Consider the following 21,900-nt stretch of genomic DNA (forward strand, 5'->3'; position numbering starts at 1 on the left):
AATGCAGATGAGCTGAAGGCCACTGTCAAAGAAACCTGGGCTTCCATACCACCTCAGCAGTGCCACAGACTGATCACCTCCATGCCACGCCGAATTGAGGCAGTAATTAAAGCAAAAAGGAGCCCCTACCAAGTATTGAGTACATATACAGTAAAAACATACTTTCCAGAAGTCCAGCAATTCACTAAAAATGTTTTTTTTTTATAGGTCTTATGAGGTATTCTAATTTATTGAGATAGTCAATTGGTGGGTTTTTGTTAAATGTGAGCAAAATCATCACAATTAAAAGACCCAACGGCTTAAACTACTTCAGTCTGTGTGTACTGAATTTATATAATACACGAGTTTCACTATTTGAGTTGAATTACTGAGATAAATGGACTTTTCCATGATATTCTAATTTATTGAGATGCACCTGTATATGGTGTCCAGTTTGTACAGCTTTCAAAATTGTTACATGCTGGAATATTGAAACCTGTTTTATGCACAAAAAATTATAGTATTATATTAAATACTCTTCATTTTTCCCAACTGAGTGGCATAGCCTAATAATTTTACTCACTTTAAATCAGTTGGCCTGTAATTACTGTATATAGTTGGATAATGAAAACGCTGCCTAAAATTAGCTTCATACATCTAATTTTAGTTCCTTGTCATTTGCTATTTAATATAACCAAGTTAAAACATGAGTTTTCTATGTTTCTGCCTAGTTGTCCATGTGGTGGAGGATCAAAGTATTGAGACGATCCGCTTCTTCCGTGTGGAGCAGACATACGCAGTGAAGAGGGGGAAGTGGTACTTTGAGTTTGAGGTTCTCAGTGGAGGCGATATGAGGGTGGGCTGGGCCAGACCTGGCTGCAGACCTGATATGGAACTAGGACTAGATGACCAAGCCTTTGTCTTTGATGGATACAGGGTAAACCATCTTGTGCTGAAGTTATAATAATACTTTTTTTTTGTTTTACTGTCAAGAAATGTGTGAATAGCCAAACATCAAACTTTGTCTTTCTTCATAAGGGTCAGCGTATGCATGCGGGCAGCCACTACTTTGGACATCCCTGGAAAAAGGGCGATGTGGTCGGTTGCATGATCAACATGGAGGACAAAACAATGATTTTCACTCTGAACGGAGAGCTCTTGATCACCAACAAGGGTTCGGAGCTTTGCTTTGCTGACTTTGAGACAGAGGACGGTGAGGGCTCCTTATTCCAGTGAACTTGAGTGCTGATTAATTTATATGTTCTGTGTGTATTTCTTCCAGCACCTCAGGGTTTGTTTGCCAGTTGGCATGAGCGGGGGAAAAAGCTAACAGTCTTGCAATTTGATGAAGTCTATTGTGGCAATGGCCCATTACTCTGTAAATGAACCATCCTTCAGGATGAATCTAGGGAGACAGTCACATACATTAGGAATAAAGTCAAGTGTTTAAAATGAATTGTTATAGTTGATGTGTGAGGGATTCATGTATTTAGATAGTTTGCAAACTGTGTGAAGTATGTACACCACCAGTCAAAGATTTTAACACACGTTCCTGTTGATTGGAATGGGAGAGTGTGTCCAGAGTTTTGACTGGTAGTATACATGACAGTTTTCCTCCCTTTCCTCTTCTCCAGGTTTCATCCCTGTGTGCAGTCTGGGCATGTCTCAAATCGGGCGTATGAACTTGGGCAAGGATGCCAGTACGTTTAAGTACTACACAATGATTGGTCTCCAGGAAGGCTTTGAGCCCTTTGCTGTCAACACGAACAGAGAGATCACCATGTGGTTCAGCAAGCGCCTGCCCACCTTTGTCAATGTACCTCCAGATCACATGCATATCGAGGTAAAGAAGTATTTCCAGTTATTTTTATAGATTTTTGGTTCTCAGTTGCTGGTTAACGGCATCATCTGGGGCATCTGCTGACGTCTGGCCTAGTGGTTAGATACATATGGTACTGTGTAAAGGCAACAGAGCTTTTCTATTTCCATCTAGGAACCTTAATTAATAATAATTAATTACTAATACTAAGGCTGGGCCAAATATACGTTTAATACCATTACTGAGGAGGGCAACATATTCAACATGTTTGCAATGCTTTGAAATAAATATCGCACAAAAGATCAAAATGTGCAGCGTTGCTCCCTGTTACTGACTTTTTTAACTGTATGTGCCATGTTAAAATGTACATAACAAAAATGGACTCATTCATTTGAAACACATTTGTTGATTCTTCCCTTCTGAGTTCCCACATACTGACTCTGAATTCCTCAGGTGACCAGGATTGATGGAACAGTAGACAGCCCTCCCTGCCTCAAGGTCACCCACAAGACGTTTGGCACGCAGAACAGCAACAGCGACATGGTCTACTGTAGACTGAGCATGCCTGTAGAGTTCTACTCTTCAGACAAGTTGCTGGATGAATCACTGAAACTCAGGTCAGACATCAGTGCTGCAGTGGACCAACAGTGGAGAGCATTGTTGTGATGCCAAAAAAAAAAAAAGGAAGTAAATATAAAGAAACATTGAATGATGACAGTTCGAATAGATCAAGTTGATCATTTAGTTTCATTTTGCAGTCTCTTGCTCTGCATGGCAACTAGAATACAAGAAAAATGAAGATGGAATTTTTTTTTATCTTTGTTTCTGCAGCCACCCTTCAAAAGAGGATGGAACTGTTGACTATGGAAGCATCACAACTGTAAATCAATCCAACACATCTTGTAAAGTACTGTTATAAATGACTGCTCTCTGTTCACCAAGTTTAACCTATTGTCCTGTGTGTGTTTTTCTTCCTCATGGCAGTACTACCACTCAGTGAGAGTGTTTGCTGGTCAGGACCCTGCCTCTGTGTGGATAGGCTGGGTCACGCCGGATTATCATTATTATAGCAAGAACTTCAACCTCAGCAAGACTCGCACAGTCACGGTCACCCTGGGGGATGAGAGGGGCCGCGTACATGAGAGGCAAGCTCCCTGCTCTTTTAATCATGAGAGTCTGTGTGACATTTATAGAGGTGTAGTACAGACAAGGGGGTTGGGGGGAGTCTGTGGTTTTGCTGCAGTCTCGGGAATCAGGAAATGCCTGATGACCTGGACGTATCAAACACGAGGGAAGATAATCCAATATTGTTCAAGGGCCACAGTGTGAATTCTGTTATATGCAGAGCCCCTAAGGACAATGTGGGACTTGATTTCAAAAGTGCATTTGCTTGTGGTACTTCTCAGACATCTCCTTTCCCTTCCATTACTTTTTTTGCTTGTATGCTCAAGACAAATTCAACATAAAATTCATTAAGTTGATTTATTATAGCAGGCCAGCAGTGGGTGTTGCAGGAGAATGTAATATGTTCCAGTGTGATATTTTTTTTGATTCGGCTTATGTAGACACTACCGCAAGAACAGGCAAAAGTATTTTGGATATTACTGTAGTATTTCATATGTTCTGTCCAATTAGCAAATAATTATCAACAAATATTGCATTTTCTACATGATGTCTCTTGAAAATGCATGCCACCAATTTGAAACAGCAAATACAGTTTCACAAATGTTAGTTCAGAGTTCATTTAATAAAATGTTTTCTTCTTTTGTATTAAGGTACTGATTTTTTTTTAAAAGACTTCCAGTCATCTCTGAGCACACTGCTGAAGGAATTCATTACCCTACCGAAACCAGCCCAGCCTAATACCTTACATTATTATCATTATTAAAATCCCTCCAAGGTGAATGTCATGTAATTATATATTCTTACTTACATTTTGGTCAGTATTGTAATGTTAGACTACCAAACATCACCTTGGAATGACACTGTTTCTTTGGCTGAAGAACCAAAGACAGCCTGGTATCAGCCTGTTTGCTCCTTAAGTATTCAGGGGAGTAAGTGAGGAAGAATGAATATAAATCAGGCAAGATTCATACGTCAACACAAATCAATAAATGTGGCGTGTAATGAGAAGAGCGTGCATTTCTCAGTTGCCTTTGTTGCCCTCTGGATGTTCACATTCACATGGATTTATGAATGCCAAGCTTATTTTCTGCTCATTTCCTGCAGTGTACAGAGGAGTAACTGCTACATGGTATGTGGAGCAGACGCAGTCAGCCCATCTTCCTCTAGCCGCTCTAGCTCTGACCTGGAGATCGGCTGCCTGATCGACCTGGCCACTGGCCTCGTTTCCTTCACTGCCAACGGCAAGGAGCTGCCTACTATGTATCAGGTATTCATGTAGGCCTCTCATTTCCCTAATCCATCTGAAAAGAAAAGAAGGTCTATGTTACGGAAATTTGACTTGCTACTACACAGCAATCAGCTGTATAACTATTACATTTAGATACTGAGAAGTCTTTAATGCTTTGTTTTTGATAAATATTTGGATGGCTGTCAAGATGTATTTGTTTTGCCTGGACATACTCAGAACATTTCCTGTCTTCCTTTCTGGTAATGTAAACATATTTTCATTGCAGAAAGGCAGTTAGGGAATTATACAGCTTCTTATTTGTCTTCAGTACCAGAGTAATAACAAGGACATTTGCTCAGGAATCCTAGTCTCACCTCGTTAAATTCAGTTTTAACCCATCATATTGAAAGCCTGACTAGACACTGAAATGATGCCTTTAGAAGTTTCTATCATTCAAGTCTCATTCTCTCCATTATCTCTGTTATTGTCCCCTGTTTTTCTCTTCTTTTCCCTCCTTGATTTAGTCATGAATTGGCATTTTTCAAAGGGGAATAAAGGGGCTTTTATCCTGATGAAAAGCTTCCTGTCCTGTTACTGCAAAGCTGTTTTTTTTTTCTGGCTCTTTGTATTTATCTTGGCTCTGGTAGCTGTGATTGATGTACCAACCAATACTCATTGAACTGGCATTTAAATGCCATGACATTTGTTGAATTTGCCATCAGAGCAGACACTATAGAAGAGCACAGTGCTGAGTATTGGAATTGCTTAAAAGAAAATTAATGGCAGAGTTTAGATTCCATTGAGGGTTTAATTTAGAGCATATCAGACTATTGATCTTCATCTTGCAGTGCTGCAGCACTTTGGGTTAATACATGATGTGAACTTGGCTTTGTTTGTTTCAGGTGGAGCCAGATACCAAGCTCTTCCCAGCTGTGTTTGTTTGTCCCACCAGCACAAACCTTTTCCAGTTTGAATTTGTAAAGATCAAGGTATGTTTCTTCCTTATACTGTATTTGTGTTTTTTTTTTTTTTTTTTTTGTCACAGTAGGTTTCTTTCTTACTCCAACACTTCTTTCTTACTCCAACACTGAAGTTAATCTGGTTTACAGTAGTGGATGTTGTTATTGCAAAGTTTTACACAGTTTTATTATTGTTTTTTAATATTTTATCTTCTTATTTGTTTATTCTTATTTTTTATGTTTAAAATTTCACATTAATTTATACCAAGCCATTCACTTCTCCTCCCTCACAGGGATTAATACAGTAGGTCACAATAATATGTGGAAAAATTTTACTTGGGGCTTCTTATATTTTAAATGTCGTTCATTTGGTGACACAGTTCACCAAATTGCAACGCAATCAGCCATATAGGTTTTCCTCAAAGATCCAACTCTGCATGAACAGGAAGTAGTAGTGGTTAAAGTTAAACAATGACCAATATGTATAATTTTATAAAGACACGCTCATGGGATAATGTTTGACTGAAAGATTGTTCCTCGTTTTCCTCAAGGATCCCTCAGGGTCCTAAAAGTGCCACATGAATCACTAAGAAGGGATTTAATTACCATCGTCTCTATTCCAAGTAGAAAATTACAAAAGGACGCCTATGTTCTATCCAGCAGATAACAGTTTTCCTGCCATAATTGTTATATTTTCTTTATACATAGTTTTTTTTTTCTCTATCTCTGCTCCCAGAATGCCATGCCACTCTCATCAGCCATATTTAATAGCGAGCACAACAACCCAGTGCCACAGTGCCCACCACGGCTGGATGTGCAGACCATCGTGGCTGTGCTGTGGAGTCGGATGCCGAACACCTTTCTCAATGTGGAGACGGCTCGGGTCAGTGAGAGGCACGGCTGGGTGGTCCAGTGTCTGGAACCGCTGCAGATGATGGCTGTACATATACCTGAGGAGAACAGGTCTGCTACAAGGATAAAGGAGGGAGGGATTTGGGCTTATAACATACAAAGACTAACCTATAAGGTTCACCTACAGTACATGACCTTTGACCAGCTGTACACAGTTTGTTCTGTTTGCACTGTCTAAATAAAAAGTCTTCAAAGCCAGCTGTGTGGGATCTGTAAATGCTGCGGTTACAGTTACGATTAACAAGTGGTTTGGATATCTCATGCACATTATTAAATGGACAAGCAATCCCTTGACTATCTAGGTAATTAATTACACTATGCAACACAGGTGAGCTGATTGCTTTTATCCTACATTGTCGCTTTGATGAAAACAAATTTCTACTATCCCCGCTCATAGATTCAGTGTATAAGGAGACTCCTCACTGCACCCACATCTGTTGATGTGACAGCCTTTACATTCTTTTCTTTTCCTGCCTTTCCTCCAGGTGTTTGGACATCCTGGAGTTATCTGAGCACGAAGACCTGAGGAAGTTCCACTACCACACATTGAAGCTGTACTGTGCCCTCTGTGCACTAGGAAACACTCGAGTAGCTCATGCCCTCTGCAGCCACATGGACCAATCGCAGCTCCTCTACACCATTGACAACCAGTACCTCTCTGGCATGTTGAGAGAGGGCTTCTACAATGTCCTTATGAGGTGTGTTAGTTACGCTGCTAGTTAACTTTGAATATATGTAACATAGTCGGGTATTAAATTTATTTTTATACAAGTTTTTCTATATTGAGTTTATTAATTTTTTTGCTTTTGGCTACAGAAGTTACAGTGGGAACAATAAGTGCTAATGTTAGGGGTTTGAAAAATTTTAATTTACATTGATACAAGTGTAAATATTTAACAAACTCATGCGAAATCTCATGCACATAAAAGAGAAGAAGGCTGGTAATATTTTTACTCAGATCTATGATGAATTCTTACATAAGTTCTCTCACCATGACCTGTTAAAGTAATGGAGCAGAACACAAGAGCACAAAATAAATGTATGTAAATCTTAATGCCACTACGAGGTATATGCATTACCAGCACACATCCAGTGTAGACATAATTGGGCTAAATTGCACATTACTGATGTTAGCCGACACTTTAAAACAAGGTGCCTATCTCCACTGTTACTGATAATGCAGTTTAGAGTGTAGGGTGTTAACATCTCTGCAAGTGGAGTTTTCTTTCAAAACTGTGATTATGGGCCACAAAGTTTGAGAACTCTGCATCTCAGCAGGTAGCTGGGTATTTGCTGAATCATGGGTATTTATTTGTTTGTTAAGATCCCCATCAGCTACAGCATAGCCTCAGCTATTCTTCAGTATTTATAATCATTACAATACAAAAATGCACATTTACACTGCACATCACAGTACCCAACATAACAAGACAAAACATTTAACATAATTAACACTATGTCATCAGGGTGTAGATGACTCTTATCACATTCCACAGATATACTATGGTAATTTTTGTGCTGTGGTGCTGCAGAAATTGTCCTGGTTGCCCATTTATAACACTTAGCTAAGGTTATTTTTAAATCTACATCTGTCATACTGAATGGTTTCTTTCTGATAAGTGCAGTGGCCAAAGGCACAAGACGTGCAGTAACTGAACTAATTCTTTTCCTCATTGCCAGCATCCATCTTGAGACGGCAAAGGAGGATCGCCTAATGATGAACAACGAGTTCATCATCCCTGTGACGGATGAGACGCGTTCTATCAAGCTATTCCCCGATGAGTCCAAGCGCCACTCGCTGCCTGGCGTGGGCTTGAGCACCTCTCTCCAACCTCGTGTCAACTTCTCCCCCGTTGGTATTATCAACACCAAACACCACCAGTACCTATACAGCCCCCAAATTCCCCTGGGCATCCTGAAAGAGAAAGCCATTAGCATGCTCACCGAAGCCGTGCAAGGTGGAGGCACACACATCCGAGACCCGGTTGGCGGGAGTGTTGAGTATCAGTTCGTCCCAATCCTTAAGTTGATTGCCACGCTTTTAATCATGGGAGTCCTAACCAGCGAGGAGGTGAGGCTGATCCTCCTCTTGATTGACCCCAATGTGTTTGGAGAGGGCAAGGAGGGTGAGGAAGTAAAGGAGGACGAAGTAGCCCTGTCGGGTGAGAAGGAAGAGGTGAGCAAGAACGAGGAGAAGGCTGTGGAGGCAGGAGAAGAGGAGACCAAGGAGAGTAAGCCACCAGTTAAGGGGCTGCTGGAGAAGTCACTGCCTGAGTCTGTCAAACGCCAGGTGATAAAAATGATCATGGAAATATGCATAGTGACTGAAATATGAAACTTAAAAGTAGGTTTGTAAACTAAATCCATCAGTTTGTTGGCCAAGGTTTTAATTACATTTTAAGTTTTAACTTATTTGCCTTCATCCGACTTGGCACACTAATCCCTCATTTGTCAGCAATTCAGAGCTTTGAAGTGACTATGTAATGGCAAAGGAAAGCAGTGGTTGAATGCTAATGCTTCTGACAAAAACTTCACAGTGCTGTTAACACTTAATCAATGCATGATAGCTTTGAAATGGCAGTAATATGAGGTTTCTCCCTAAAGTCAAACGACTTTAAATACGTTTATATGAACATATATTGTCATTCAGAAGGGGTTTCTGTTGTTTGCAGATGTGTGAGCTGCTGCACTACTTCTGTGACTGTGAGCTGAAGCACCGCATCGAGTCCATCGTCTCTTTTTCAGACAGCTTTGTGTCCAAGCTGCAGTACAACCAGAAGTTCCGGTACAATGAGCTGATGCAGGCACTTAACATGTCTGCTGCTGTCACTGCCAAGAAGACTAAAGAGTTTCGTTCCCCCCCACAAGAGCAGGTATATTACTGCAGTGAATCAAAGTGTATGAGAAATGGTTTACATCCTGTTTGACATGTAATTTGTTTTGGTTGAGGTGTTATATTTGAACAAAACTCCCAAGAGGAACGTTTGGGTCTTGGTGCGAAAAAAATCAATGACCTTGACTGTAACCGAGCCAAAAGCAGAGATATGAACGTTAGGTTTTATAGTTGTATGAGTGTCTCTTCAGGTGTTCCTTTAGTCAGTGCTCCGGTGGTATTCCCACAGGGTAAGTTGGGCCATATGTGACACTAAATGGAGCTTGGAGCGAGTTAGCTGTGCAGTGAAAGTTAAACGGCTGGCATTTAAGAGTAGAAAACTGTTTTCAATCCCAGAGGGGAAATTTAAAGTATGCTGTGTTTCATTATTATTATTTTTTTTTTATCTGTCAAGTAAGTTTACAGGTCAGGATGCATTAAAGGCTGTAGACACAACATCAGTACACTCATTTATGGGCTGTAGTTAAAATTGTTTGCAAGCTTTGAGGCAGAGTGGTAAACCAGTCAAGAATAAATAAAATATAAGTTTGACCAACAGATACTGTAGAGCACCAGCTGAACCTTTCAGACCATAATGTCCCCTTCAGTGTTTACTCCCTCTCACAGTAGATGTTAAAGCAGTCAACCTCTTTTGACAAGTCAAACTCCTGTTTTATTCATCAGGACAAAGTTCAGTCTGGGAGCAAACTGGACTGTGTCACCTCTGTCGTTTATTGGAAACATGTTAGTTGTTACTCTCAAGTCAAGCCAGCTTTTATTTATATAGCCCAATATTACAAATCACAAATTTTCCTTGAGGGGCTTTACAATCTGTACATCATATGACATGCTCTGTCCTTGGACCCTTGAATCGGATCAAGAAAACCCCCCAACAATCTCTTAACAAGGAAAAAAATGGAAGGAACCTCCTGCAGAGCAACAGATGAAGGATCTCTCTTCCAGGATGGGCAGACATGCAATAGATGTGTGTACAGAATAAATCAGCATAATAGATGACTAATTATTACTATTGAGTTCAACTTCTTACTTTAGAAGACAGCAGCCAAGCCAATGTAACTTTATTGTGCTGCTCCTAATGTTTGGAACTATTCAATATTTCTGTGGTCCACCTCAAAAAAGAAAAAAAAAAAGCCCTATAGAGTCAAGATGTTGTCACTCGCCTTCTTAATCCACCGTGCAGATAAACACAAGTCTACACTTTGGTCCCTGAAAAAGAAGTAGTGGATAAGTAGCGGTCAGCACCAGGTGAACGCTGTAGGCAGCGTTCTCCAGCATCACTCTCTGTTCCTCCCATGGCTTATTAAAAAGCTCTGCCAGAAATAGACATCAGAATAACCTAAACTGGACACTGCCTTTGCTTAGCCTGAGTACGCACCTCATTTATATTTAGTCTGTTTCACACTTACAGTAGCTTGTGACACACAGCAGACACTGCAGATTTTCAGCTATCAAGGATACTTTAACGATGAAGCTGTACCTACATCATGTAATCAAGAATTACTCTAAAGATTTTAAGTTCCCACTCACTGCTTCTCTAACCTTAATGTTGTGTTTGTCTGTATCCTGCAGATCAAGATCCTGTTGAATTTTAGTGCAGGAGAGGACTGCCCCTGTCCTCAGGAGATCCAAGAAGAACTCTCCTCTTTCCATGAAGAATTATGCCTGCACTGTGGTAGAGTCAAACTGCTTCCTCACTTGTTATACAGATATTGTTTATTTCAGATGATTGTGCTTTGTACTTTGAAAGCCAGTGAAATGTTTTTGTCTTTTTACAGTAGCTAATCTGCCGTCTAAATATACTACACTTTGCCTCTTTTTAAACTAGTTGCTCTCTGATCCCAGTACTGCTCACGCTGTGCACATTTAAGCACTTGATATAAAATGTTGAAAGTGTGAGTATCTGAAATTTGTTTGCCCTTACAGGAATTCCAGTGGAGGAGGAAGAGGAAGAGCAGGACACTTCAATAAAAGGCCGTCTCCTCGCACTGCTCTACAAGATCAAGGGTCCTCCTCAGAAGACCGAGGAGGAACCCAAAGAGACAGAGCAGGCTGCTCCCAGTAAGTAACTCTGAAAAGCAAAGAGGAAAATGATCTAGTAAGCTGAAAGCATCCTTAAGGGTTGATTGCTGTGAGGTCTTCAGAAATTCAGAGCGACTTAAATTAGCCGACTAGATCGAAACACTAACCAAAATGAAAGATCAAATCAAACTTATTTATATAGCACTTTAAAAACAACGTCCAGTTGACCAAAGTACTTTACATAGGCAGAATAAAATCACAATAAATAACTAAAATAAATAGGATCAGTGCAAAAATAAAATGGCACAATAACACAGACGACATACATTCAGTAAGTTAAAAGGAATGCATCAGGCCCTACTGTGTATTAAAAGCCAAGGCAAATAAATATGTTTTAAGCAATGATTTAGAACTAGTCAGGTCAGTAGCTGATCTAATATTAAGAGGTAGACTATTCTACAATTTAGGGGCTGCAACAATAAAAGCACGGTCACCGCAGCGTTTATAATGTGAAAGATAATGCATTGCTTTGCAGCCACTAGACATCTAGATAACTGGGTGCTGATAAGCTTGACATATCTTAAAAGATGACAATATGTCAGTGTTGTGTTCACAACATATTTTCCACTGCCCCCAAGTGGCTAAAAAAATCATTAGATTCAGGTTTAATCAGCACGACTTGTTGCTGTTTCACATTACGTCCTGGTTGATTCTTTCAGAGCACCAGATATTACTTTGTGTTTAATTTGTTAGATCCCCCCCCCTTATGTTAATGCTAATGATTTACCCATCTCTGTTAAATTTGTATATTTTAAAGGACAAAAATATAACAGAAAAAACATTATTAGCTATCTTAATTGGAATCCGGTAAAATCGAGTCACAGAACAGAAGCAGTGTCTTTGCTGTCGGTACTGCTGCATTTTATAGACGTGGTACCCAAACAATCTGATACACACAGGAGCTTTGTTTGTTTAGCAGTTTGTCTGTGTGATGGTGCCATTACCCTCTGAGAGCATCACTAGCTTTACTCCCTATATACCAGTGCTCATTGTGTGGATGTTGGATTCTCATTTTTTCAGCCAACCTGAAGGAGCTGATATCCCAGACTATAACCAGCTGGGCCCAGGAGTCTCACATCCAGGACCCAGAGCTGGTCAGAGTGATGTTCAGCCTGCTGAGGAGGCAGTATGATGGCATCGGGGAGCTGCTTCGGGCCATGAGGAAATCCTACACCATCAGTGCCGCATCTGTGCAGGATGCTATTAATCTGTTGGCATCTCTGGGTCAAATCAGGTCCCTGCTGTCAGTACGCATGGGCAAAGAAGAGGAGAAACTCATGATTGATGGACTCGGGTGAGAAAACATTCTGCAGTAAATACTGTGACATACATTTGTTCCTCATTAATAAGGTAGTATTACCAGTATGTTATCTTTAAATGTTGTAACATTATATACAATGACTTTGATAAATCACTTTGTGTGTTCCCAGCGACATCATGAACAACAAGGTTTTCTATCAGCATCCCAACCTGATGAGAGTGCTGGGTATGCACGAAACTGTCATGGAAGTCATGGTCAATGTGCTGGGAGGAGACAAGTCACAGGTAGCCGTGACAACATTTTGACAGCACTTCCTTAACTGAAGGTCCAATTACATGCTTCCTCTGGAGATTTCGGCTGTATCACACAGTCCTCATCACCAGGTTAAGTCAGTTGTCATGGTAGTGCTGACATTCAGGGCTTTCTGGATTATTATCACCTCTAGCCACATTGGGTTAAAAGCTCAAGTGAGTGGTAGTTAAACTGAATTAGATTTTACAAGATAGTACTTTAACTTGATTTATTTTAGTATTTGTATTTTTATGCAAGTAAATGTGTTATGCTTATGCATATTTACATGCATGTGTATGTAACATTACTTTCATTTATACTGTCACAAGACATTCAATTCAGATCGGTTTCAGCTATTTGTATAGCGCCAAATCACAACAAAAGTCATCTCAGGACACTTTAGACCTTACTAATAAGGTTTACTAGTAAGGTCTAGACCTTACTGTTATTATTAAGATAAAACCCAACAAATCCCACTTGAGCAACACTTGGCGACAGTGGGGAGGAAAAACTCCTTTTAACAGAAGAAACCTCTGACAGACCCCGGCTCCTGTTGGGAGGCCTTCTGCCTTTAGGCTGTAAAATAAAGTCATCCAGATTTCTAGATATGAGAGCTGCACCATCCAAAGTGGGATGGATGCCGTCTCTTGCTAATCAGACCAGGTTTTCCCCAAAATGTTTTCCAATTGTCTATGAATCCCACATCATTTTCTGGACACCACCTAGACAGCCAGCGGTTGAATGAGGACATGCAGTTAATCATGTCATCACTGGTCAGAAAACTACAGAGTCCGAAATTGTTTTGGAGAAGATACAAACCGACTCAACATTAATTTTAGTGAGCTCCAACTGGCGAAGTTGGGAGTCAATAATAATAATGATAATAATGATGACTGATGATGATGATAATAGTAATGTATAAATAATAATTTGCCTAATCTTATATAGGGCTGCTGCTGACTATTTGCCATGATTGATTCAGCTGCTGCTGGTATACCTAACTAATGCTTTTGTCCATAAAATATCAGAAAATAATGAAAAATACTGTTTTCTGGGGGTCTCCGACTGGCAAAGTCGGGAGTTTTCAGCAAATAAATACAGTGAATACAAAGAAAAACAGTAAATCAAATATGATGCTAGATGTTGAAGTGTCGAGAGCATCAGGTAAATGTCCATAAAAACCGTGGGTAATTGAGAGGGCAGAGGAGTAAACTAGTCATAGGAGAGCATAAGGGGTGAGCGGGAGGCCTCTCCAACCTGTCCTTTTTGGGTGTTGCTGACAGAAGCTGGAAGACGTGGTCGTGATTTAATGCGAGGGTCAGTGCCAAGCATGAACTGAACTTCAGACATACAGACCTCAGGGAGACATTCAGGCCTCCACATCTCTCTGGCACTCTGATCACGTTGTCTCAGACATAAATTCCAAACCAGTTTACTGCCATGTGATAGGTGCAGTTCATTTAAAGTGGCAATACCACAGTTTGTAAATGTATCTTAGGTTTGCAATATTTACTTTTCAGTTATCAATAAATTGGTTTTATCATGGCATAGTGCATAGAGCACTATAATATTAAACCATGATTTTCATTGAATAGTGGAGTCTTTGCTCACAAAGGTTAAGATTTCTGTAACATCCAGGATTAAAATGAGAAAGTTTAAGAATACAGTTTCTATTTTTTAACCAATAAATTAATGAAATGTTGACTACCAGTCATGCTCAGTACAACCACACACTTAGCATTAGTACTGAGAAACATCTAATCAGGATTTAACTGTCTAAAGGTGAGATTGGTTTGGTGTTTATGAATTCTACAAATCAGCTAAGTTAGGAGATCTTCTCTATTGATGTCGTGTAATTTGCCAGAGATAAAATAAGCATTTCACTTTCTGTGGCATCTACCTGTTCCTCTGGCAGTTTACTTTCATGTCTGGCATGGACAATTATTACTAATGTATTCTCTTAGATTTATGCTTAAACTAAACTGATACTGGCCTGAACCGGTACCAGAACTTAATTAATGAAGATGACACAGATGTAATGGCATTAGACATAGAAGGGCTTGTTGCTGTGTTGTGAACATAAATAATTTTATTTATTGACTTCACTATAAGCATTTTGATAGGCCTAGACCTTTATCAGGACCAAACATACAGTGTAAAACTCTGCACCCTCCAGAGTCTTTGCAGCTGCTGCTATGGTGGAAATGTGGTTGTAATGCTAGATATCATCTTCAGCCAATATTTTAATACTTATGGGAGTGTTTAGGACTTCCAGTTTCACATAAAGAAAGTGGGGTCTGCCCTGACTCTAGTGTATCTTTATCATTTCTTCATCCTCAGGAGATTGCCTTCCCAGAGATGGTGGCCAGCTGTTGTCGTTTCTTGTGCTACTTCTGCCGTATTAGCCGTCAGAACCAGAAAGCCATGTTTGACCACCTCAGCTACCTGCTGGAAAACAGCAGCGTCGGGCTGGGTAAGCATTGACAGATTCATAAAATATTTTGCTGATTTCCTCTGATAGTAACTGTATAACTTTTTCAAAAATGTCTATATGATTCAGAGAGGGAAAGGAGGAATTTAAAAAGTGTATTAAAGAATTTAATTATGAGCAGTGAGCAGAATGAACTGAAGAAAGTCTGATTGACTTTTAAAAGGGGAAGAGGCTGAGAGAAAGTTGGAGAGGCAGAGCTGAGAAATAGTGAGGAAAGTATTTATAGGGATAGCATGACATTTTGATATTCTTCCCCTAGTAGGAACTGAAAAATTGCCCTTTTGTTGCTCCGCAAATGATGCAGAATGAAAACAATAGTTGTGAATTTCTGGAAGGATTTTTCAGCTTATTGAATTGGACAAATGTATTGTTCAGATTATGACAGGTGGGCAATGAAGCAAAGTAATTAAAAATGCCAGGGTATCATTTGAGCAGAGAAGCAGGCAGCTGATGGAGAGGAGGAAGGGAAGAACATAACGGAGGGGATTATGTATTCACGCAGGGCAGGACTGATGAGTCATTGTGCTCTGGCTGCTCTGAAACTGAAGCATCTGACTGGGAGAGCTTCATGTGGTCTGCGGAGGACAGTTGACTGCAAACAACTTTTATGAAATATTAGATAGTGCTTATTCATAAATTGTGCCAGTATGAAGGTGCTGGGCCTTGTTTTTTTTCTGTGGGTTGATGTTTGCCTGCATGAAGGATGTAGTTGTTATACACCAGTTACTGTATAGAGTTGTACATACTGTTCATACATTTTTAATACAACGTTCTGCACAGTTATTGTACTGCAGGTACCTGATGGGAACGTAACAGTTTACAGCACATTTCTATGATGGTCAATGATAAAACATTTGAAATGGTTCCTTTCATTTTGTAATTGAGTGTCAGATATTATTAAAGTAATACATCATTGAGCTGATAAAATGTTTTCTAAAAGATGTGAAGTGCATTTAGTAAATTTATTACAAGGTGCTACTGTACTGTAGACCTGGAAATGTCCGTTGTATTTTATTCTCTTTTAACAAATATCTAAAATGTTTGAATATCAGTGTGTCCGGTCTACAGAGATGAGAGGATATCAGGACAGCATGCAGTGTGTAGATAGACTGCCCCCTGTTGTTTACTATGAAGTGTCTGTTGTCTGACTTTGTGTTTGTAGCTTCTGAAGCAATGCGGGGCTCCACTCCGCTGGATGTCGCAGCATCTTCAGTGATGGACAACAATGGCCTGGCGCTGGCCCTGGAGGAGCCTGATCTGGAGAAGGTTTGTTTCTTCAGCACTAAATTTAAAATACCAGCAGTAGAGAAAGTGCAACTGATGGCAACTTAAATGACTGAGGAAGATAAGAACCAGAGCTTTCCATTATAATACCCATGTATATGTGTGTGCGTAGGTGGTGACATATCTAGCAGGCTGTGGTCTTCAGAGTTGTGCCATGCTGGTTGCTAAGGGTTACCCCGACCTCGGTTGGAACCCCATAGAGGGAGAGCGTTACCTGTCTTTCCTGAGGTTTGCTGTGTTCTGCAATGGTATGTTGACTTTCATACTGTTGCCTTTTAAAGAAACCTTGTGGACCTTTTGTTTTGTAGTGGCATTTTAGAGTATTAGTCTGCAGGTCCATGTTTTGTTTGTATCACGTTGTACATGTGACATTGACAACTGTAATCATCAGCAGTAATGTGCCGTTAAAGGCAGCAATGTAGCGATGAAGATGAGAGGAAGAAAATTTGATGTAAACGTAGATTTAAAAACAAGATCTTACAAAGGCAGAAAATACATTCAGCATGTTAATTTATCCTTAAGGAAAGCTCGTTTTGGCCAGAAACACTGAGTGTAAACAAAATGTGCTTGCATCACAATAAGTCTTTACGAGGTACTTTAAGGGTGCATGCTAAGATCGGTAAATCTTTTTTTTAATTTTATTTTATTATTAATAACATAATAATTATAAATGCATGTTGCCTGCTGCATTTGTGTACCAGGTGAGAGTGTGGAGGAAAATGCCAATGTAGTGGTGAAGCTGCTGATCAGACGTCCAGAGTGTTTCGGTCCTGCCCTGAGGGGAGAGGGAGGCCAGGGTTTGTTGGCTGCCATGAAGGAGGCCATCAAGATCTCTGAGGATCCTGCCCTGGACCTACCAAAGACCCCCGCTGAAGTCACGAGTGGGTACGAATCCACACCAGTTTTTCCACATATCCTTGTTCTTTACAGAGTTGAAAAGCCTTTATGTCAGCATTTAGAGCATCACTGAACACCCAGCGAATGGCTTAAAAGCAGTCAGTAATGCTGAAGTCTCCCATTAACGTGTCTTTGTGTGGACTAATACATTTAATTAGATTTTTCAGTGTCTTCTTGAGCGTTGCTAAACCAGCCTTGTTCTTAGTTAATACATTGTTTAATACATCTGTTGTTCATTAGGATTAGTGGGAGTAGTTTTACTACTCTGTGTAAGCTTGTACAGGTTAACTGGAAAGAAAAAGGTAGCGGGTTTCTCAGTTTGAATGTGAAATTTGGTTGAATTGGTCTATTGAATTATCCAAACAATAATGTAATAATTAAAGTGTTTGCCTTAATGAAAGCACATGCAGAATTATCTTCTCCTTTACTGAGTTTAAAAATGTTGTCCTTAAAATAAATCCAAGGTGGTGTTGACTTAATGTTTCCAAGGCAAATCATGTTGCTTTGTGTAGGTTTTTTTTTTTATACTTGTTCAGGGAAGTCTTGTATACAATCAGTACTTACTTTTAGATAATTGCCTAAAAGCGCTGGAAAAGAAATGGGTGGAATTAACACATCCATTGGCAAAAGTTTTGAATACTCCATGTGAGACATTTCTAGACACAAGTTTAACTTGCAGACATCATACAGAGGCACTTTAGAGGCTTAAGAGAAAATAATATAGCAGCCTTCACTTTGAAAATGTGATCAGTCTGTAGTAAGTGTTGGTGCCTGCTGGTGTGCATCAGTATGGAGAGACTGTAATGCTCTGGCTATGTTTTAATGGGGAAGGCTATTATTGCATTATGTGAGGAGAGGGGTTGAGAAGCAGGTCAAGATCAGTGTGTATAACAAAGTGGCCCATAAGGTGATTATGCACTATGCAAAAACATGGTCACAAATGCTTACGGAATTGCTCCTCTGTTTCCCTTTTTTCCTCAAACTACCTTGTAGAAAACACAGTATGTGTCTGTGGTTCCTGAACCTGCATCTATGAGGAAGCCTTGCAGTACTCAAGAAAAAAAATCTTTATTACAATGACAAATTGATGTTCATGTCTGTGCCCCAGGTCTGGCGAAGAAGAAGGAGAAATTAGTCATATGGGCTACTCCATCATGTCATTCTACTCAGCCCTGATTGACCTGCTGGGTCGCTGCGCTCCCGAGATGCATGTGAGGTTTTCGACAGCAACCTGAGCTGAGGAGTAACTGTACTGTATAACGTATATACATGTAAAATGAACTGTTATCTATACAACAGACAGGGGTAGCTGCAATTTCAAGTAGAGTGAGGTGATTCTTACTTTGTTTTAGTCAAAGCATCTCATTTTGGGGGATTCATTAAAAACCATTGGCACACTGAATGAATTAGTCTGTAGCTGTTAAGCTTTTAAATGCAATTTTAATAATATACCCTACTAAATTATTTAGATTGTCCCAACATAGACCTATTAAATTTGTTTACAGCATCCACAGACTGACTGATATGTTATGGTGCATTCCTGTTTTACAATAACAAAGGCCCTTGCACATTACCTGAATAAAATATTTCACAAATATTTAACCAGGGGAATCCCTCTTTTTTTTTTGTGGGAGCCCTGAGCAAGAAAGCAGCATCACAATGATGATAGTGGGACTTCTGTTGAATGTTTTCTGTTTTTATCTCATACAGCTTATCAATGCGGGTAAAGGTGAGGCGCTGCGTATCAGAGCCATCCTGCGTTCCCTGGTTCCCACTTCAGATCTAGTGGGCATCATCAGTATCCCCCTGAAAATGCCTGTGGTCAATAAAGGTACGGTGGTCTCAGTGGCTGTCGTTGATTTGTTTTGCTGCATGAAATCATGTTTGCAGTTGTTGATGGCTGGAAAACCTGTTGGTTTTCATAAATGAAGTTGAACCAGGTGGAACAACATTAGTTTGACAATGGTTGAAAGGCAGCTGAAATCATTTCTCTGCAGTTTGAGAACATCTCAGTCTTGCCAGGTTCATCATTGTTAAAGACTGTACTGCTGCTGGTCATCATTCCACAGCGAATATCTGTTCACTTTGTTTTTTATGCCTGTGAGGTGTTTCCAGCACCTTTCCAGTTTGTGCTTTGCTCCAGAATTTTATTTTTTTTGTGTATTGTCTTCTTGCCAAAAAAACTTTCTTCAGCAGCAGAATGTAGAGCAGAAAATTGATTTCATATTCCATTTTCTTTGTGACATTTTCTTATAAGAAAGCAAGCTGTGCCTCAAATGACTGAACTTGCAGTATTTTGCTTTAGTAATGTGTTTCCAGTGCTTGGAATTTTAAATGTTTTAAACCTGTTAAATGACTGAACTTGCAGCATTTTGCTTTAGTAATGTGTTTCCAGTGCTTGGAATTACTTTTACCTTGGACACACGCTCTCAGCTAACCTCCTATGTGTTGAATCACTGGGTCATAAATTGTGTACAATTCAATAGTCTATTTAAAGATTAACTTTTGTTAGTTCAACTTGTTTGTTTCCCTCGTTTCCTTCCATCTTCTCTTGTATTTTCTATGTACTACTCGGCTTCATTTTTTATTCTGCCAGCTTAACTGTGGTGCTGCGTCCAGCTGCACAGTCTGTGTGACCGTTATCCCCCTCACGCCTCTCTCTCCACCAACTACGGCCGTTCAGACCCGCTACACCACATTCACCCTTCATGTGTTCCTACTTTTGTCATCGTTTAATACTGAGGCTGAAGCATTAATGTTATTTCTTTAAAAAAAAAACATAAAAACATAACTGTCACTGTAGTTTTGTCTGTGTTCAGTCTCACGGATGACCCTAAAACCTAACGTAAGCACAGAGCTCTGTGCGCATTTAAAACATTACATTGTTGGGTGGAGGCGTTATGTTAAGGATGGCTCCAGTGTGTCATGGAGCCATGCTTTCTGCCCCGCCCCAAAAGTCCTGAACTCAAAAATGATTGACTATTTAACATTCTAGCTCCACAATTCAGCGCTACATAGTCTTTTCACATTTTCAGCAAGTATTTTCTAACATGCAGAAACAAATCACTGATTTTGCTTTAACTATTATCTTTTTATTCACTTTTTATTCGTATCCATCTTTTAGTATTTCAAAGTGTATATTTTGATAATAAACCTGAACTGTTTTTCCTCTAAACCATGTTGAACCTTCAGATGGCACAGTGACAGAACCTGACATGTCAGCCTGTTTCTGTCCGGACCACAAGGCTCCGATGGTGCTCTTCCTGGACCGAGTGTACGGCATCGAGGACCAGAGCTTCCTGCTTCAGATGTTGGAGGTTGGCTTCCTGCCTGACCTCCGAGCGTCAGCGTCTCTGGACACAGTGGGTCCAAAATTACTTTCTCCACATATCCCTAGCGAGCCTTCACCTTCAACCTCCCATTTTCGCTGAACCACCTAGAATAAGTTTGTAGTAATAATAATAATAATGACCAGCATTCAGATAAAATATCACCCACATTGGTTATAAACTAGATTATCTTTGATATCATGTATCAGTCTGTTGTTGTGATAACTGTGCAGTGAAGGCTTTTCAGTTGCTGGTGTTGATAACAAGCCAAGAAGGTGAAAGTTCTCCTTTGTGAGAAATGTGAATTGCAAATAAAAAGTTAAACCTAAAGTTATAAACCCAAAGTTAACACCTGTAATTGATCATCATTATGTTGGTTTTGTATGGTAGTCTCCCTTCTCATTGTTTCTGTATTAAAGTAATTTCTTCAGCACTAGGAACCTCAGTTGTTTACCTGTTGTAACATACATAAAATAAAGTGCAGCATCGCCACTATTATCACCTGTCACCTGCAACAAGTCAAATCTTCGTGGAAGAACATACAGAAATGTCAGACAATTTGTATTTGCCCAGTGCCCTTTTCAATCCTTGCTTGATCATTAAAACAATTTCCAACAGTGATATCAGAGAAGATTAAGTACTTCCATCTTTTTAATAATCTTGACACATGGAGCCTGTACAGCGCCTCTCTATTCCTCAGCTACATATATTTTGTCTGTCCCACAGGAGGCATTGAGCACCACTGAGACAGCGCTGGCCATGAACAGGTACATCAGCTCAGCTCTGCTGCCGCTGCTGACCCGCTGTGCTGCTCTCTTTGCCAGCACAGAGCACTACGCGCAGCTGATTGACTCCACTCTGCAGACCATCTATCGGCTGTCCAAAGGCCGCTCACTCACCAAAGCCCAGAGGGATTCCATTGAAGACTGCCTGCTGGCTATTTGCAAGTAAGACCTGTCAAGCAAATTGCTCAGACTCAGCTGAGTGAAAATATTAATGCATTTTGCTTTAGTGCAACACGTGATGAACAACCCTCAGTTTGTAGGTCCGATCACCTCTAACTATAGGAAACAGTTACCCGCTAGGTTAAGGTTGATTATTGGAGTCTAAATTAACAAGTCTTTTGTGCACTTTTAAACTCAAATAAGCTGCGATGTTTGTATCTTTGTTACATGTACACATTGAAAGCAGGTACGCCTATATTTTCTAAGAATACACAGGATTTCTTATTTAATGTTTTATTCCATCCATTTTCCTCCGCTTACCCAGAACCGGGTCGCGGGGGCAGCAGTCTAAGCAAAGATGCCCAGACTTCCCTCTCTCCAGACACTTCCTCCAGCTCCTCCGGGGGAA

The 21,900-nt window shown here is 40.1% G+C and overlaps 1 protein-coding gene across 1 annotated transcript in view; it reads left to right on the plus strand.

Moving 5' to 3' along the window:
* Positions 1-21,900, plus strand: part of ryr3 (ryanodine receptor 3) — a 92,231-nt gene that overhangs the window by 37,613 nt on the left and 32,718 nt on the right. The window contains 24 exon segments of the mRNA XM_020603886.1: positions 711-916; positions 1,018-1,192; positions 1,614-1,822; positions 2,252-2,415; positions 2,630-2,678; positions 2,783-2,943; positions 4,028-4,190; positions 5,054-5,140; positions 5,847-6,073; positions 6,508-6,720; positions 7,703-8,312; positions 8,695-8,895; positions 10,485-10,587; positions 10,839-10,973; positions 12,015-12,288; positions 12,425-12,539; positions 14,887-15,019; positions 16,200-16,303; positions 16,434-16,569; positions 17,023-17,206; positions 18,327-18,429; positions 18,929-19,049; positions 20,411-20,580; positions 21,274-21,494. Of these exon segments, the coding sequence (XP_020459542.1) occupies positions 711-916; positions 1,018-1,192; positions 1,614-1,822; positions 2,252-2,415; positions 2,630-2,678; positions 2,783-2,943; positions 4,028-4,190; positions 5,054-5,140; positions 5,847-6,073; positions 6,508-6,720; positions 7,703-8,312; positions 8,695-8,895; positions 10,485-10,587; positions 10,839-10,973; positions 12,015-12,288; positions 12,425-12,539; positions 14,887-15,019; positions 16,200-16,303; positions 16,434-16,569; positions 17,023-17,206; positions 18,327-18,429; positions 18,929-19,049; positions 20,411-20,580; positions 21,274-21,494 (4,264 nt within the window).

Source organism: Monopterus albus, unplaced genomic scaffold (assembly GCF_001952655.1).
Source record: "Monopterus albus unplaced genomic scaffold, M_albus_1.0 scaffold63.1, whole genome shotgun sequence".
Lineage (NCBI taxonomy): Eukaryota > Metazoa > Chordata > Actinopteri > Synbranchiformes > Synbranchidae > Monopterus > Monopterus albus.